The sequence below is a fragment of the Saccostrea cucullata genome, unplaced genomic scaffold, assembly GCF_032062105.1.
Source record: "Saccostrea cucullata isolate Sc308-1 unplaced genomic scaffold, CSIRO_AGI_Scuc_v1 ctg2405, whole genome shotgun sequence".
Taxonomy (NCBI): Eukaryota; Metazoa; Mollusca; class Bivalvia; order Ostreida; family Ostreidae; genus Saccostrea; species Saccostrea cuccullata.
The window spans coordinates 65,001-79,300 of record NW_026922751.1 but is presented as its reverse complement, the minus strand read 5'-3'; the positions used below and the strand labels follow the sequence as shown (position 1 = coordinate 79,300).

At 31.7% G+C, this 14,300-nt stretch overlaps 1 protein-coding gene and 1 long non-coding RNA gene across 2 annotated transcripts in view; both read left to right on the top strand.

Annotated features, from left to right (window-relative positions):
• Positions 1 to 8,373: 8,373 nt before the first annotated feature.
• Positions 8,374 to 9,327, top strand: LOC134262349 (uncharacterized). The gene is made up of 3 exons (XR_009990999.1): positions 8,374 to 8,508; positions 8,737 to 8,848; positions 9,185 to 9,327. It is a non-coding gene; the product is annotated as an uncharacterized LOC134262349 (long non-coding RNA).
• A 40-nt stretch (positions 9,328 to 9,367) lies between these two features.
• The window catches only part of LOC134262354 (uncharacterized), a 16,634-nt gene continuing 11,701 nt past the window's right edge, over positions 9,368 to 14,300 (top strand). Inside the window, exons 1-6 of the mRNA XM_062744727.1 lie at positions 9,368 to 9,462; positions 10,048 to 10,171; positions 10,439 to 10,570; positions 11,396 to 11,497; positions 12,183 to 12,251; positions 12,970 to 13,158. Coding sequence (XP_062600711.1) covers positions 9,368 to 9,462; positions 10,048 to 10,171; positions 10,439 to 10,570; positions 11,396 to 11,497; positions 12,183 to 12,251; positions 12,970 to 13,158 — 711 coding nt within the window. The remainder of the gene's footprint in view (positions 9,463 to 10,047; positions 10,172 to 10,438; positions 10,571 to 11,395; positions 11,498 to 12,182; positions 12,252 to 12,969; positions 13,159 to 14,300) is intronic.

Below are 14,300 nucleotides of genomic sequence, written 5' to 3'. Positions count from 1 at the left end.
GTCCTCATTGATTTTACATATTTCAAATATGAGTAGAATTGAATATCATCATTGTTTTTATGCTTGTTAGTTAACGGTAACTACCGATATTACATATATTTTATACTTATCAGTCACATGATTATTTTACTAGGAAAACTTGATTATACTCATGACATATTGAATACAGCAGTATATTTCGTAAATATGTTATCAATGAAGCTCCTTTAATCCTTTGTCATTTTTCTTCTTTTGCTGAGAAGTTGCTACATATAATTGTTTGTGCTATAAATAGAAAAGAGAGCCCCCCCCCCCGTTCAGATAGTGTGCATTTCACTAAATAGTTTGGAAGTATTTGTCAGTCACACAACGTCTACCGGGTATAACATTTTGCTTTCCAACATTACCTGAAAAGGTACAATAACCCATATTTTCTCGATTATTCTAGGAATCTTTTTAGACCATTGTTGGTATAAGAAAAATGTCAGTCCGAAACATTGTAGCAATTCCTGTACAAACAAGTGTTCATTTGGAAGGCATATTGTAGAAAGCTTTATATTTAAGACCATTTTTTCCTAATATTTGGAGACAAATCTATATTTCGCCATGTGATTCTAAAAATAGAATTGGGAAACCCCCTCAACCATTGTCCACACCGACTAATGGTGTCCAGCTTTTGTCATAAACATCTCAAATTTTACAATGTACTTCCTATTTAAGCAGCAATGGCATCTACAATGTGCCTAAAAAAGGCACAATATCTACATTTTCTCAATTATTCGAGTAATCTATGTTTAAACCATTGTTGCTATAAAATGAAACAAGAGTCCATCCTCAATATTGTAGCATTTATTGTACAAACACGTGCATTCTGAAAGCATGTTGTAGAAAGCTTTATATTTGTTAGGACTTTTTATATGAAGCTTCCAGGCCAATTAGAAGAAAAATGTCATTTTTCCTAGTATTCAGACATATCTATATTTAGCAACCTGATACTAAAAATAGAAATGGGAATTCCCCTCAACCATTATCCATACCTGGCCAGCTAGTGGTGTCCCGATCTTGTCATTAACATCTTAAATTTACAAAATATTTTCTCATTATGCAGCAATTACATCTAAAATGTGCTTGAAAAGGTGCAATAATCTACATTTTCTCAATTATTGAAATAATCTTCTTTTTAGACCATTATTATTAGAGATATGAAATGGAAACAAGAGTTCATCCTCAATATTGTGGCAATTATTGTACAAACACATGTACATTCTGAAAGCATATATTGTAGAAAGCTTTATATTTGTTAGGACTTCTTATATGAAGCTTCCAATTAGAACAAAAATGGAATTTTTCCTAATATTCAGAGATATCTCTATACCTGTATTTAGCCTCCTGATACTAAAAATAGAAATGGGAATTCCCTTCAACAATTATCCATACCACCTAGTGGTATCCTGATCTTGTCATTAACATCTAAAATTTTACAAAATATCTCCCAATTTATGCAGCAAATACATCTAAAATGTGCCTGAAAGGATGCAATAATCTACATTTTCTTAATTATTCGAGTAATCTACTTTTAGACCATTATTGCCATAAAATGAAACAAGAGTTCATTCTCAATATTGTGGCAATTATTGAACAAACACATGTACATTCTGTAAAAATATTATAGAAAGCTTAATATTTGTCAGGACTTTTTATATGAAGCTTCCAATTAGAACAAAAATGCCATTTTTCCTAATATTCATAGAAATATCTATATTTAGCCACCTGATACTAAAAATAGAAAGGGGAATTCCCTTCAACAATTATCCATACCAGCTAGTGGTATCCAGGTCTTGTCATTAACATTTCAAATTTTACAATATACTTCCTAAGGAATCAGCAATCACATCTTTAAAGTGCTTAAAAAGGTGCAATAATCTACATTTTCTCAATTATTCGAGTAATCTATTTTTAGACCATTGTTGCCATAAAATGAAACAAGAGTCCATCCTCAATATTGTAGCAATATTTGAGCAAACACATGTACTTTCTGAAAGCATATTGTAGAAAGCTTAATATTTGTTAGGACTTTTTATATGAAGCTTCCAATTAGAACAAAAATGTCATTTTCCCTAATATTCAGAGACATATCTATATTTAGCAACCTGGTTCTAAAAATAGAAAAGAGAATTCCCCTCAACCGTTGTCCAAACCAGCTAGTGGTGTCCAGCTCTTGTCATTAAAATTTCAAATTTTACATTTTACGTTATAATTATGCAGTAATGACAATAAAAACTTTGCCAAAATTTGATTTTTCACATATTTCTAAAATATATCTATTTATAGATACATGTTACTAAAAATAGGAGCAAAAGCCCACTTATGTTTTTTCATGAAATGACACTACTTACTCCCAAGTATAATTACAAACATAAGATTTGGGAAATTTCCGCGGACAATTTTTCTTATTTAGCCTCAAAGATCTCAAAAAATTCCAATTTTCCCATTTTTCAAATTTTTAGAAACCATGTCATTTTGCATGACCTTTTTCTTACAGGAAGAATATTTCTAGAATAAACGATTATATGCTCTGTGTACCTTAAAAGTTCATGTTATCAAATGATCCAATGATTTTTGTTAGAGTGTATAAGATACCGATAAATATTCATTTACATTTCCTCGATTTTCATGTTTTCATTTCGTCAAAATGGGCCAAAAATGGCCGAATTCAATGAATCCGTCTCCATGGCAACTAAGTGCACGTGTGGAACTTCCGACACCATATTTACTAGTTTTGTACCAAGACACACCTATGGTGAAAATTTCATCAAACTCCGAGACATGTCGTTTCCAAGATTTTTTGGTGCTTACAGAGAATGCGTGTTAAAGCTTTATTTCGAGTTGCTGCTTCACTTTGCAATGCCCTAAAAAGCTCCATTCCTATTGGTTAAGATGTTACAATAGAGGAAAAACCTTTGTCTTTCTATTAGAGAACAGAAGATCCAGATTCATTCAGATGAGTTTTAGAATTATTGGCCTCTTAGCTTCTCATTCTAATCAATTAACTAATTGCAGTTCTAAATGGGAGCGCATAATTATCATATGGGAGCTGTATGAACAAGTCTTGTCCAAATTCACAACAGAAAGAAGTTTTCATACGACTTTATCGGAGGCAAGTACAATTTTCGATTTTGTTTAACAAAAAACGCAAAAGAAAGATCATATATACTATATAGTCTATATAGCATCTATATAAACGCAAAGAGTTCATAACACTTCATGTTCACTGGATTTGGAGCCTTATTCAACTGAGGGTCAGTGCGCGTGGAGTGGCAGTGTGACGTCACAACTAATCCCTCAAACGACGTTGAAAACAATTAGTTACAGGGGTCAGAGCCAGTTAAATATATGAGCAGGTAAAAATGTTTTGCAAGTATTAGTCTACAGAAGGATTAATTTCCTAAAATATCTGTGTTACCGGTATACATACAGAAATATGAAAATACGGAAGGTATGGGTTGTGATCTGGACATTTTTTACCCGTCAACATGAGAAGTAAGTTCGTGAAAATGAAATCGTCCGGAAGCCTTCAATGTTTCAAATCCTGGCTATATACAGTGTAATAAACAATTCTGGACTCTTTCGATGGTGAATATGGTTTGTTATTCACCAGAAAAATATTAATTGACCTTCGCTTCGGTCAATATTGATATTTTTGTGGTGACTATGGTAAATAACGATAAATTGAGATTCTTGACAATTCTATAAAATATTTAAGAAAAGAAAAAATTAATTTGCTCAACGAACTTCCGTATGATTCTGTATGTAGTAGATTTGCCCCTGAATGCAACTTTATAGTAACCAGATAAATTTTTAAGAATGAATCATTACCACACTAGATTTGGAAAAGGCTGAATGATGTTGACATGAAAACCAGTAGATCGATCAAGACCTTAAAGGATTGCTTACGACAAATTGCAAGGACATTCCAGCATGTTCAAAGGTTTTTAAAAATATGCATATATTTAATTTTATATTCAATTTGTAACTGTCTGAAGAGCCATTAAAAGTCAGAAAGCGCTTACAGTTAAAATGACTGTTCGAGTCTTGTGATTCTTGAATATTTTTCATTGGATATAATATATTAGATATACAGTCACTTGTATAAATATCTATGCTAAAATAAATACAGCTCAACGCGCTTTTTAAACTTACATGGTTTTTTGCACAAATTAAAGCCATTTTCTTGCAATAAAACTTAAAATTATCGAGTATCGGTAAGAGATATAACCCTTATATTCATGTTAAAGGTGCATATTCTCTAAAATCATTATTTCAAGTTTTAAAAGTTAATGTTCCAAAAGAGAATTTTTGATAATTTGTATGATGTTAAATGTGTATGATTCTATTATAGGTATTTACAAATTAATTAATCGAACTTTATTTGATACTATTCGGGTGAAATTTCAAATTGACTTCTTACAGATGTGTATTTTTCAACGTACTTTGCATATTTTCCATACTTGTCTTGGTTTCGTCGAAATGCAGCGCCGATAAATAACAAAACTGCAAAAAGAAATCATGTGAAAGGATAGGATAATAAAGTACTTTTTATCTTTCAACATAGTAAATTGTAAATATTGAAAAGAAAATTCTTTTACTTTTATGGTCTGAAACTTTGAAATTTTGCATTGGATGGTATTTTTCATTATGCTAGATTTCAGGAAGTTAACCTGAAAAAATGCCATCTTTTTTAACATGGAAAACAATCGAATTGATGAGAAATTCTATCATCTTACGCCTTAATATCATATTAATGTACAAAAAATACAGAAGTTACATGAACTGCACTGTTTCTGTATTAAGCCAAGGCAAATGTATGCTTTAAACTGAACGGATAAAAAGACGGTTGCATTTGACGAGAAATCATGAAAAAAACCACTTGGAAACTCTCATAATATATCATCCAAGAGCATATAGAAATCCTATACCAATTATATATTATGTGTGAATTATGTTTAAAGTTATGGAATATGATCAAAATTAAGTTATAACTCATTTTTGAAATATTTTGTCACGTTACACAAGTTTGCATTATAACAATGTGACCTTAATTTGTGGGAAAAACCATGTGAGTTTAAAAAATGTGTTGAGCTGTATATAAGTATTTAATGAAAATAATTAAACTGTTAACACGAAGAAATTTACACAGTAAAGCATTGGTGCACTCCATTTATATTTTTCATATGCAGAAGCTTTACAAATTAGATTTAATACTTGAGTACGTACGTATGTATCCGGTAGTAACAACGATCTGAGTACCTTTGTATATATTTACTTTGCTGTATTATTATCTCACCTGAACCGAAGGCTCAAGTGAGCTTTTCTGATCATATTTTGTCCGTCGTCCGTCTAGCTGTCTGTCTGTCTGTCTGTCTGTCTAGCTGCCTGTCTGTCCGTCCGTCCGTCTGTTAACTTTTCACATTTTTTACTTCTTCTAAAGAACCACTGGGTCAATTTTAACCAAACTTGGTACAAAGCATCCTTAGGTAAAGGGGAGTTTAAATATTCAAATGAAGGGCCAAGACCCCTCACAAGGGGGGTGATAAAGAAAATATAAAAATGGGGTTGGGTCATAAAAAATCTTCTTCTCAAGAACCACTGGGCCAGAAAAGCTGAAACTTATGTGGAAGCATCCTGGGGTAGTGTAGATTCTAAATTGTTAAAATCATGACCTCCGGAGATTGGGCGGGGCCGCAATAGGGAATCAAAGTTTTACATAGAAATATACAGGAAAAATCTTTGAAAATCCTCTTTTCAAGAACCAATGGGCCAGAAAAGCTGAAACTTATGTGAAAGCATCCTGGTATAGTGTAGATTCTAAATTGCTAACATCATGACCCTTCATGGGGGTTGGGCGGGGCCACAATAGGGAATCCAAGTTTTAATAGAAATATATAGGAAAAAATTTAAAAATCTTCTTCTCAAGAACCACTGGGCTAGAAAAGCTGAAACTTATATGGACGCATGCTGGGGTAATGTAGATTCTAAATTGTTCAAATCATGATCCCTGGGGGTTGTGCGGGGCCACAATAGGGAATCCAATTTTTACATAGAAATATATAGGAAAATACTTTAAAAATCTTCTCAAGAACCACTGGACCAGAAAAGCTGAATTGTATGTGGAAGCATCTTGGGGTAGTGTAGATTCTAATTATTTAAATTGTGACCTGGGGGGTCAGGGGTAAAACGAGGCCACACTAGGTATCACAAGGGGGGAAATCTGGTAAAGAACGCCATCACCAATGTTGCTCAGGTGAGCGATGTGGTCCATTGACCATTTGTTAAATTGTTTCATCCATATAGCAAATTTTGAAAGGTATATCGAATTGGCAATATATACAAGTAATCCTTCAATATTAGCTACTGAAATGTCAAAGAATGTAATGATTGCAAGACATACAGCCAAAAGTTTAAGTTAAAATCGCAGATTTTATTATGTTTATTAAAAAAACGATGTTTTTATGCCTCCTTAAACGAAGTTTCTTGGGTATATAGTTTTTGCCCTGTCTGTCTAGCTGTTTGTTTCTCCGCAAAAAGTTAAACATTGCCCATAACTTTTGAACGGTAAGAGCTAAGGCTTTCATACTTCACATATGTAATTCTTGTGATCGTTCAATGGATGTCAACAACTTTTACCCTTAGAACTTGAATTTGGATTATTTTTTGAAAACTTTAACCTTGGCAATAATTTTTGAACGGTATGGCTAGGGTTTTCATACTTACCATATGTTATCTTTATGACAAGGTCTTTCTATAGAAAACAACAACCTTTACCCTGTGACCATGACCCTAGAGTTTGACCTACCTTTAAAAAAAACTTTAACCTTGGATATAACTTTTGAACAGGTGGTACTAGGATTTTATATTTCACATCTGTAATTCTTGTGAGATGCTTTGTTAATTTAAACATCAGTATACATAAATCTTTAAATTCTTATTTGTCTTAATTATAGATTCATTTTATTAGTTAAACTGAGTCACTCAGGTGACTGATTGCTATCCTTTTTCGTCCGTCGTGCGTCGTGTGTTAACACTTGAACATTTTTAGCCGTCTGAAACCACAGAACCAATTTCAATCAAATTTGGTATAAAGCATCTATGGGTAAAGGGGAGCAAAATTTCTTTAATTTTATGTTCTCTGTCCCCCTAAGACCTGAGGGGTGGGGCCAAAACCACTAAATTTATTGCAATATCTAAAAATATTTTTCTTTATTCCTGGACATCGAACGTCCAAATTGTTGGCATGAATGTAATAAGCAATGAGTCCTCTACCAAAATTTTAAAATTCATGGCCCCAGGGTTAGGGGTTCTAGTGCTAGGGTGGGGTTATTTAGTTTATATAGTGAAAATGCATATCTTCTTTAAAAATCTTCTTCTCTGCTCCTGGGTATTAAAGAAACTAACTAATTACATATTTATGATGAGCAAGAGTGCCTCTTCCAAAATTGTGAATTTTATGGCCCCAGTGTCAGGGGTTCTGGTGTTAGGGGGTAGGGCTCTATTAATTATATAGTGAAAATGCATTAATTCTTTGAAATCTTCTTCGGTGCTGCTGAGAATTAAATAAATTAAGTAAGTACATAGTTATGATGAGCAAGAATGCCTCTTCCAAATTTGTTAATTTTATGGCCCGAGGGTCAGGGGTTCCAGTGTTAGGGGGATGGGGCTCTATTGATTATATAGTGAAAATACATTATTTCTTTGAAAATCTTATTTGCTTCTGGGTATTAAATAGACTAACTAAGTACATAGTTATGATGAGCAAGAATGCCTCTTCCAAAATTGTGAATTTTATGGCACTAGGGTAAGGGGTTTTTCTGGTGTTAGGGCGGGGATCTTTTGATTACTAGAATATACTTAAAATAAATTAATTCTTTGAAAATCTTCTTCTATGCTCCTGAGTATTAAATAAACTAACTAAGTACATATTTTTGATGAGCAAGAATGCCTCTTCCAAAATTATGAATTATATGGCCCCAGGGTCAAGGGTGTTAGGGCGGGGCTCTATTGATTATATAGTGAGAATACATTAAATCTTAGCAAATGTTCTTCTTTGCTCATGGGTATTAGCAGATGAACAATCTATATATCTATGATGAGCAAGGGCCCTTCTTCCAGATTGGTGAATTTCAAGGTCCCATGAAAGTTGTTGCATTATGCTCAGGTGACCTTTAAGCCCCATGGGCCTCTTGTTTGTAAATTATTCGCTACTTTCAGGCAATCTTTATATACCGTTTGTGACCAATTTTTCATGGGAATCTTGTCTAATATGACGTTTGAAAACGACAATTTACCTAATGAGGACGCAATTCATACATTGCTTGAGTTTGTTATTTCGGAGGAGAACAAGACAAGCGTAAAAGGTGACGCAGTTGTCAGCAGAAATAGACTGAGACTAAGAAGCGCAGTGAAAAGACCTTATGATACATGCACCACTCCAGTTACAAGATCATTTCTTCTCCAGCTTTTACTACGGACAAGGTGGAGATTTATTGATTTGTTCTGTTGTATTGAATATTATGAATTTCAATTTGCTTTTGAAACGTGCACTCTTTTTTAATCAGACGGTAAGTTTGTAATCTTGTCAGCTGTGCAAAGATGCCGAATACTATGAATTTACAATAAAAGTATTTTCCATTTTCTTAGCTAATGTTGATCGTTGAATTTTTCTTCACTGACATTGATACATATATTTTTATTTATAAACAGAGACAATTCCGTAAATGAACACATAGAAAAGTTTATGAGGGACACCAGAGGAGCATGCAGAACCAATGAAACTCTCGTCAAAACGTGTCAAATGTTCATACATTGCATAGAGGTTACCATTTTCATTTAAATAAAATTGCCTTTCAATAGCTGCGAAATTGTTACTTTTTTCATATTAAATACCTATATCGTGTAATTATTATTTTGTCTCTATATGTGATGAAGTGAAATTGTCATTTTTTGGAATTATTTGCATATATCACTACGATACAGAAGCGGTTTTTTTGTCATTTTTGACATTTTTTCTTCTCTAATTTCTACACTCTATTATGTAAATTTTACACCTTAATCTGAGAAAGATGAAATAAGATATACTCGACGAAAAGATTTCTTCATTTATTGAAATATTTTTCTTGACTCTACATTTTGAAATAACATTTATCTATAGGAAACAACTGTATACCATTTTCTGAAAGACTTGAAAACAACTAAAGATGAAATTTCGGAAGCGGAGAAATTTGTACAGTCTGCTACTGGTTTATTTAATGAACAGTTGTCATTCAAATCGCTTTCTCGTGTCGCAGAAGTTCGCTGGGCGATACAAATAGCTAGCAAATATGTATTCAGATGCATGGTTGAAGAAGTAGTTTCTGCTAGAGAAATTGATTCACTATTGAGAGCAATTAAAGATGTCTGTAACAAAGAGGATAGGGATCAAAACATAAGGTACTTGTAATAAATCCTTTGATTCCGAGTTAAATATATTTATATCTAATAACCTTTATTCAATTTTTGCCCAATGGATGAGACCTAGAGAATTTGTACAACTGTGGAAATATGTTTAGGAATATTTTTTTAGAGAAAGGGAAAGCATTTGTTAGTGTGTGAGGGTGTGTGTGTGTGTGTGTGTTTTGTTTAATTTTTCTTTTTTTTTTTTTTTAATTATCATCTGGTTCTTTCGAATGAATTAGTAGTATTCAACTTTATCCCGTTGATGCCATGTTAAATTATCATATATAATTATTTTATTTTTAAAAAAATTCTGTTACCGGGGTATTTAACCTCTTTAAAATATATTTTAAAAGATATTTTAGAATTTTGATCGTATGTTGTTTAACGTGCCTCTTGAGAATTTTTTAATCATATGGAAATATTTTGAGTTTTCTAGTGAGATTCTGAGTTAGAAATTTGATTGTAGAAATAAGAACCACCATACCCATTGAGGGATAAGCGATATCTGTATTATCTTTCTTTATTTCTCCAAATTCTTTTTGAAACAAAGCAGTATTCATATTCTTTGCTCTTTTGTAGATACTTTTTTGTTCAGGAGCTATGTAAAACACATGGTGAGTCGGCGTTTCATGACATTGTAACAAAAAGTAAATTAAAGGCATCCCAGCTTCCCCTTTCCTGGCTAGATGTTGGTATAAAAAGGGTAAATATATGATGTGTAGTTTCTTTTTACATGCCTAACAAATACTACTAAGAAAAAAATGTATTTTTGCAACATTCCAATGTTAATCAGAAGATATTTTATATTAAAAAAGTACTAAATCTGTATGATATTTGAGAAAAAAAAATCATATGGTTTGAGCTGGAGAGCATTATGAACAAGTAGTTTTGAAATTATCATTAAAGTCGTAAGAGCTTTTCACGCATTGGTTCGGATTTTGAATTCTGATATAAAGTATCATACTCGTAGGAAAGAAACACCCCTGATTGTTATATTGTGACTGTGACAAAGTACAAAGATATAAAGGAAGCCCTGCAAGCAGACCTTATGCCTGATCAGAGTGAAAAGAAAACCTTGGAGAATGTCAGCAAGTTACTAGATGTAAGTCACATCTACGATTTATTCACGATATCATAAAACATTTAACAGCACACAGAGAAACATTTTCTCAGTTTCCATTTTCCTTTTCTTCCTGTCCGTCGTTATTTATCTTGTAGGAATCTTTATACCATTCTTTGTTTGTACCATTCATGGTTTGAAGTAAAACGAACAATGTTGAAATTCTGAAATTCCTCAAGATTGGTTGATTGTTTGTTTAGTGCTTAAGCTGAATTAAAGATATATCAGAAATATTTCGATGGAAAAAAATCCTTAAGAGCGTAGGAAACAAGAAGAAATATGTTTTAAACAAAATTCAAAGGAAGAAACGGCATCTTTTCAAAGCTCTGAAAGAAATTGACAAGATTGAACAGAAAACAAAATATACATAATTTCAAAACCAAAATGAAGAACCCAATCATGCATGTAGAAAAAGCGCTTATAGAAAATATTTTGTGATCTTAATTTTATCATAATAAAACTTGTGTTTGACCTTATTATGGCTCTCTTTTATGACAGTTCGACTATGTATTAGCCCGACTTATCTGACAACAAGATTGCAGCTGAAGTATTTCATGTTCATATTTTAGAGTCATTTTGTTTGACAACTAATCAATTAATCCTAGGCCTAATAGAAAAAATCCGATTTGAAAAAATGCAATTTAGAACAATGTTTATGCTTTTATGGCAAATTAAACTGTTTTCTCCCAATTAACTGATATTAAAACACAAAATTTAGTCTATAATTAATCTATCATATATATACTTTTACTTTCAGCTTGTAAGATTATTAATCACAATTTTGATATTCTTTTTTCTTTTTTTCAGGTACATAATGCGACTGATTTTATTTGTTTTGGACTTTCTTTATACAGACTAGTAACATTTTCACATCTGCATTCAGATTCGATTGGAAGTCTATCTGAACAGGTAAGGCATACTTCTGAATAGCTGCGTTGGAGTTTGCTTTGCTGATTTTATGACCGGAACCAAAGGCTAACGTGATAAATATGTTCAGAGATCCATAAATAAATTTAATAGTTTAATCTTTAAATGCTGAGATACTTCGATGTCATATTTGTATGGGCATATACAACAATTGGTAGCACAACAATAAAAACGATACTGATGTATTAATTAAACTTTGGTAGCACAACAATAAAAACGATACTGATGTATTAATTAAACTTTTATGAAATAATTAATCAAAAATCATGTTTATTTTCACTTGGTAGAACTATTAGTATAATTATAGAACTGCAGGAAAAGATCAATTGTATTAATATTAATTGCTGTACTGTACTTATATTACTTGAATAACTGTTAAAGATTTTTTTATATGAAAAGATATAATAGTCAATTATTTACACAGTGAGGGATTTCATTATTGAATAATTAATAAAATCAGTAACTTCGTTTTTATTTATCCTGCATGATTTCTTTCCAAAAAAAAAAAAAAGAATGAACAATTCTGGATTAGTTCTCTTAAATATTTGTTCAAGGATGGTAAATATAAAAGAAATATTGCTACATGTGAAGGACTTTAGAGGTTTTCGGTGATGATAAAAACATAGATGAAACCCCAGGAAATTACCTGCATTTTTCATTTTTATAGGTACTTGGAAGTTTGGAAGCTAGAATAGACAAGACTGTGCATTTGAAAAAGAAGGATAAGACAATATCTGTAAGATCGATAAACTTGGATTAATAAACGGTGATGTAAATTTTTTAACAGAAAAGTTGACAAAATGAGTGACATTTTTTTTAAAAATTTACTGTTAGTGTATTTTTCCGCCAGCATGCAATTTGATACAATTATTGATTTTGTTTCTAAGCATTGAACATCTTTGCGATAAAACACCAATATTTTCTTTAATTCCATTCAAAATCCTGCAAAATGAATTGTGATATACATTAAAGGAAAATGTTATATATACATGTAGTACATGTTTATGCGTTAAAACAGTGAAATTTGTTATTTGCGAACGTTTTAAACAACACATATATTTCTGTAGTATAAACATACAATGAGCAAAATAATAAACAAAAATGATTTGGACAACAATGAATTAATAAAAAAAAACACATAAAAAAAAGTCTAGCATTGCAATTTATATACAGCTCTACGTTTTGAATTCTTATGTAAAAACAAAGAAATTTGACCACAAACTGTGACATACGTCCATCATAGTTATCATTTTATTATATTTTGAAAAAAAGAATAGTGAAATCCTTGACCCACAGTAAAACATATCGCCTAATTGAATGAATATTTAATTATTTCTTTTTACGTCCTAAATAGATAAAAAGATAGATGTCTCTATCAATTGTCTAATATAAAGAATTTTAAAATAAGAATATTTTCTTAATGAATTCAGAATTTCTTTTTTATTATTTTGTAGGAGCTGCTAAAAAACATATCAAACAACAAGATTGCAGATTACATAAAAATTCGACCAGGAGATGATATGCAGGAACAGAACACAAAATGCTTGCTGATGCATGTATTCTTAACTTTTTATCTTTTACCACATGGAGACAGTCTTCCCAAACCACTTATTGACATTGCACAATGTAATGTCCCCTTACCTGTAAGTTTCATCATTAGAAGAATAACAAAAATAGATTTGTCGTTTAGGATTTCTACAGTATCGATTTCTGATAATTAATAATTTCCTATAATTGAGATATCTTATATAGAAGATTTGGTTGCATATGGATTTGCCCTGTCTCTCTGTCCGTTTGTCCATTTGTCCTCAAACACTTTAAACTTGCCGATAACTTTTGTTTGTTTGTAGCTATGGCTTTATATTTTACATGTATTCTGTGTAAAAAAAATCTTTATCTACAAACCTAATTGTTATTTTGACTTTGGACTTGGACACACCTTTGCAAACTTTTATCGTATTATAACATTGGTCATAATATTTGAACAGTTGGTGCCAGTGTTTTCATGCTTCATATCTCTATTCTTCGTAGAAGAACTTTTCTGAGTATAAATATTTCAATCTTTTGATCTTTGATTTGATGTTGACCTTGTTGTTTGACACACTTGAAAATAAATTAACCTTGGCGATAATTTTTGAACAATTAATACAAGGGATTTCATATTTCACGGGTGGAGGACAATCCATTTGGTACTAACAATTTTGATACTCTGACCTTGATCTAAGAGTTTGACCTAAATTGAAAAACGTTTACCTTGGTCATAACTTTCAATCAGTTGGCGCGAGGACTTTCGAATTTCACACGTTTATTTCTTATGACAGGACATTGCCTGATGTAACAACAGTTCTGACCTTTTATTCATTACCTTGGAATTTGACTTATTCAATCTTGTCCATAACTTTTGAATGATTAGTGCTGTGGCTTTCAAATTTCACATTTGTATTTCTTGTGACAAGATTTTTCCTTGTGCACCGTTAATTTTGACCTTTTGTCTTTTGATTTGCTTTTTTCAAATTATCTTATTGTTACATTTTTTTTACCTTTACATTTATGGAAATCAGACGGGACAAAAATGCTTCTCAGATTTAATGAATATTAACTCAAAAGGTATAATTTTAGGTATTTATTTTGAAATATATCTTCCCCTTCGGCTAACCGCGTTCTAATTATAATTGCGCTTGTCATGAAATGATTTAGACATATTGTATCAACTCTTTTCTCCTCATTTCGACTTAGTTTATATTGTAAACTGTTACGCTGTGCTTCAAAATTATGAGATATTTTA